Below are 5,292 nucleotides of genomic sequence, written 5' to 3'. Positions count from 1 at the left end.
GTTTTGGAGATAGTAACTTGCCCGCAAGACTTTAACCAGGATTTTCCAAGTCCAAAAGGGGGCTATATTTGGCCAAAATGCATGTCAGAGTTATGGGACTTGATGCTGCCACCTAGATTATAACCCAGAAGACACATGCGAAGTTTCAATTCAATATCTGCATTAATTTTGGAGATAGTAACTTGCATGTAAGACTTTAACCAGGATTTTCCAAGTCCAAAAGGGGGCTTAATTTGGCCAAAATACATGTCAGAGTTATAGGATTTGACCTATTGAGGTTGGTAATTGACCTAGAAAAAGGAAAAATAAGTTTCAAAGATAAATGCTTTTAAATGATAGCCTTGCATGCAAAACTTTAACCAATGTGTGACGCCGACGCCGACGCCAGGGTGAGCAGAATTATTCTTTGAATAGTCGAGCTAAAAACGAATTGTATCTCAATTGCCTTAACGCAATAAATAACATGCGTACATGTCTGATAATACACAGGCCTTTCGAACTTGATTACCGGACGCCTAGACAAATCAAACAGGTTAGGTCCGGTTACCGGACACATAGCCAAAATGCGCAGTATCGTATTTTTTCCGTGACTCAGCGGAAGCTTCCGAGCACGAATATAAAAGCGTCCTCTGGTATCATAATGAGAAATGTACATTATGGCAACCTCATTATGCTTAGTGCTATGTTGCATTCTGCATTGTGACAAGTGAGATTGTGTTTGTTTAAAACTTTGTTAGCTGTTCATGCGTACGAGTAAGCACTTTCAACCTGTGCAGGAGCCACTTCTGTCCATATCATCAGCATATAGACAACATAAATACATGGGGAAGGTGTGTCTAGGTTAACCACAAGCTAATACACCGAGTAATGCATGTAACATTGCAGCATGACCGAAAGAAAGATAATATCATAGACTAATAAAGAAGTAACCATGATATTAAAATGAAACAATTAAGCATGTATTAATGTCAGAAAGGAACACGTAAACATAGGATGCGCAAATGGTCATGTAACAATGCAAAATGGGATGTCCGAAGGAAGCATGTGAACATGAGAATAACGAATGCATATATGTAAATCGCACGATTGGATATACGAAAGCACAATGCAGTTTTTGCCCTGATTCTGTTCCATATAGAAGGTAGCCATACAAATATCGCATAAATACATATGCATCGAGTGACGACGAAGATTTATTAACACTTTACACTAAACATTACGGACTCGTGCGTAGTCAAAGATGCGAAAAAGTACAGGCATTTCAATAGTTTCATAACTATGAGTAACGTCTACTATTTACAAAACGATTTCTAATAACTTTGATAAGTTTGCTTATTTACAGCCTATCTTTCCTGAAAGACCTGATAAAAATGTCCGCTGCTGAGTCTGGTAAGAATCCTGATGATGGTCCAGGCTACGAAACTCTGGCGGAAATTACTAAAGCCATGAAAGAAGCAGGAGTAGAAAACTGTGGACTAATATTTGGTAAAATGCATTTTATTATACAAAACAAATCAAATCGTATTAATTACAAATATATCTTTCTTTTTTACGTTTGTTTAATTTAATGCAAAACATTCTTTTTTTCCACAGTATTTTTGTAATATGTTGCGGCCAGTTAACCTCTGGTGGACAAAATATACGGGTCGTTTTGTCGTGAAGAACAAAGATCCGACCGTAAATTCGAATCTATGGCTATGGATTGAAAATAGAATTTATGAAAACATCCTTTGGAAACAGAGAACGCAACCAAAAAATGACAATGATAATAGAACTTTGTGTCTGTGAGAGGGAATGAAATGTGCAACACCCTAATGCCCCCTTATACCGGTTTAAGCAGAATTACATTATCATTGCATGTACTCCATATAGGACCAGATCATTAAGGACCAGAATATAAATCAACATTGAATCCAAGTACGTGGGAATTTTTTACAGCAGCCACACCGCACTTAAATACTGCTGCTTTAAAAGTCTCCTGTGCTCTCTCCTGGCGAGTGCGCATTAAAATGGAGGGAGAAAAAGCATAGTCAAATGATAATATACACATTTTTAAAAAATCGTCATAATAAAATAAATCGTTAGACTAGATTATTAAAAATATTTTACAAGCCCATGGTTATTGTTAAATATTATTGAACAAAATTCAGTAAATCATTCGTATGTTCCCTTGGTTTAATCAGTAGCATGACCTACCACCCAGAGTTTGGGAAAATTAATGAAACAATAGGACAGAATTATGACACATGAAACTACCTCTAAAAACAACTTTATCAAGAAGTTTTGTTACAGGTATCGACTATACAATAAGTAATAAACTGCAAGGACAAAAGACATTTGATGGCCACAGTCTCCATGATATCACAAAGGACAAAATTAACCCGTATCAAGAGGTTTGTATATATAGATCAATATATCATACCATGGAAAGGTTCCATAGCAACGATACTTTATCTCACATTTTTCCATATTTATACTAGTATCTAAATATATCCGCTTGCAACAGAAAATACGTGGAGTTTAAAAACACAGTTTGCTAGTACTTGCTCATTTCATTCATTGAAGGTAATTTCAGACTGACTTTCTAACATCGGTTATTTAAAAAACATAAATAAGGTAGAATAACTAAGTTGTTTTTTTTTTTCAAATATAAAAGTTAAATTATTCCTTTTATCAGGTAATATGTATACTTGGAGAGACGCTGGAACCGTTAGACGATGATGGGATTATCCACGCTTATGGTTTCGGTGACAGGAAAACTAAAGATAAAAAGACATTTCCGCTTAAACCACAGGTATTGTAAAAAAAAGATGATTATGCAATAAACTTCTGGCATCAATTCACAAACGTTCAATATATAATTCAAGGCTTGTACGGACGGCTGCGATCTTTGAAGGTGGCTTTTCCTGTAAAACATTTGCTCGTGTTTCATCACTGTATTAACTTGCCTGCCGGTCGCTGTTGTTGTCCGAAAAACATTCTATGTTAACCATACATAATTATTCTGATACAGTCATAAATTACGTTGATTTACCAGACATGGCTTTTTTGTTTAGTTTTGTTGATCACTTCTGATAACAAGGTAAGAAAGGAAAACCTACATATGTTACAACAAAGATAACTTTTTTGCCTTTTCCTGAACTGTGGTAGGATATGGAAAAAACTATAAAAGTCTGCAATTACATTTGTATGTTTTTTATAAAAACTGTTTAGGGTGAATGTGAAGGTTTCGCAGAAGTACTAGATGTATATAATGAAATGACACCAAAAATCAGAATGGGAGGTCCAACTAATTTTGCTCCACTGATAAGAAAAGCAATAGATATTGTGAGGAAAAACCAGGAGGTAAAATTATTTCTCAATTCATCAATATACTGTGAACACTTCTTGTAAGTAGTTATGTATTTATTTACATATATTCCGTAACAAAGTTTCTTAAAGACTTTCCAATTATCTCCTAAAAGTATATGTTTATCGACAACAAGAAAATTACTGTTCCAATTTTTCCTATCTGCTTTGAATATATAGGGTAAATCTTAACTCCTCTTCAATACAAATTCTGGATATTGTTCTCCTCTCCACATTTCAATGTAATTCATAGTGCTGTTCTCAAATATACTAATATACTAATAAGTTGTCTTAATTAAATGCGTAATATATGGCTTGACAACTTTAAATCACGGGATATTCTTGTTGTTTTCAGTATCACATTCTTGTAATCGTGGCAGATGGTCAGGTGACAAGCGAAGAGGAGACAATCCAAGCAATTGTTGACGCTTCATGCTATCCTCTGTCTATAGTCGTCATAGGAGTCGGGGACGGTCCCTGGAACGTCATGAATGATCTTGATGAAAAACTGCCATCTAGAAAGTTCGATAATTTTCAGTTTGTTGACTTTCATGAAATCAAAGCCACAGCAAGAAGTCCTCAAACAGCAATAGCCATTGAGGCATTATCTGAAGTCCCTGAACAGTATAAAGCTATCAAAAAGCTGAAATTATTAGAAAATATGTGAAAACCAGGAACGTTTTTAATATTTTTGTTCTAAAATCAGTTCGTGTCACAACTGTTCAGTTATGCTGACACCATTTGTGAAGCCTTGCCTCAATAATTTTCGTTGCATTTCCATTGTTTTTAAGAACAAATGTACTGTTTTTCTAAAATGGAAGATCATTCTATAAAATTATAAAAACATTTAATGCATTCATACATTAAAATAGTAGCTTCTTTTCCGACGAAACTTCATTCAATAAATAGCTATTAGAACATCATACCGAGTACAAATATACCACTAGATCCTGAAATACTGTTCAATAATCCATTTATACAGCTATTAGAAGACATGTGAAAATCATAAAGTGATATCTTAAATGTTATTGCATACAACAGTAATACGAAAAATCGCTCTCTGCATAAATAAAGTAGGTATTTGTGTATCGTCATGTCATAAGTTTAACATGTTTGAAGACATTTAAAATTGTTATTATGCACAGTCCCATATGCGTAGAAAAAAGCAGATACGATACAGTAAAACCTTCACTTAATTTATTTTGGTATTATTAATATATCATATTGTAGTTATAAATACATTTAAATTTTCATTGTTTGATAACGAAATATCATTCTACATAATCCTAATAAGTGCATTAGGGTAAACATAAAACAAAGAAATAAGCATTCGGAACCACATTTGAACATAAGGAATACATTTGAACATAAAATACCATCTTCGATCCAGCTTGGCTTAGTCTATACCTCTGTCAGTAACATCGACCTTCAAAATGTTCTTGTTCTTTTTTTACGTATCATTTCATTTGACCTTTATTATTTACATTTGTCTGAACACCACGAAATACTGAAAACAGAACAAAGAAATGATATACATGTGTATAATACCAATTAAATACATTTCCGTATTTTAAAGCAACACTACTGATTTGTTATTTTTGTGTTTGGCACCTTTATTCAGAACCTCTTTACACTTGTAAAAATCCAAATATAGAAACAACATACATAATATGAATTGATGATACCGTACTCAATTTGCATTTGTACATCAACACTGGTTAACATATTAGAAATTAAATATATACCAAAAAGTAATCTTACTTGCCTGGAAACATATCTACAACGTTTAAGTCAGTCCGCCTCAATAGCTCAATGAATAAAGTGCCCGCTCTGAGGGGGAGGTCTGTGTTCTATTCCATGCCGCGTCAAACCAACATGTGAAAAATTTGAATGGTAGCTTTGTTTGACACTCGTTATGTAACTGGTTGTAGCAGGAAATAAACC

The 5,292-nt window shown here is 34.0% G+C and overlaps 1 protein-coding gene across 1 annotated transcript; it reads left to right on the top strand.

The window, feature by feature from the left end:
- The first annotated feature begins 1,356 nt into the window (after positions 1-1,356).
- Positions 1,357-4,840, top strand: LOC123541491 (copine family protein 1-like). The gene is made up of 5 exons (XM_053525736.1): positions 1,357-1,485; positions 2,293-2,393; positions 2,678-2,794; positions 3,214-3,345; positions 3,704-4,840. Exons 1-5 carry the CDS (start codon positions 1,371-1,373, stop codon positions 4,013-4,015), a joined length of 777 nt encoding a protein of 258 aa, XP_053381711.1. The 5' UTR covers positions 1,357-1,370; the 3' UTR covers positions 4,016-4,840.
- The last annotated feature ends 452 nt before the right edge of the window (positions 4,841-5,292 follow it).

This window comes from Mercenaria mercenaria, chromosome 16 (genome assembly GCF_021730395.1).
Source record: "Mercenaria mercenaria strain notata chromosome 16, MADL_Memer_1, whole genome shotgun sequence".
Lineage (NCBI taxonomy): Eukaryota > Metazoa > Mollusca > Bivalvia > Venerida > Veneridae > Mercenaria > Mercenaria mercenaria.
Note: the sequence above shows the minus strand (reverse complement) of the source record. Positions and strands in the feature narration are given on the sequence as shown.

What these genes read in the sequence shown, in the direction of transcription:
- LOC123541491 (XM_053525736.1), top strand. Translation starts at nt 1,371, where the DNA reads ATGTCCGCTGCTGAGTCTGGTAAGAATCCTGATGATGGTCCAGGCTAC. An exon ending in AAATTAACCCGTATCAAGAG is followed by an intron (nt 2,394 to 2,677) that starts GTTTGTATATAT and finishes TCCTTTTATCAG; the next exon opens with GTAATATGTATACTTGGAGA. An exon ending in CATTTCCGCTTAAACCACAG is followed by an intron (nt 2,795 to 3,213) that starts GTATTGTAAAAA and finishes AAAACTGTTTAG; the next exon opens with GGTGAATGTGAAGGTTTCGC.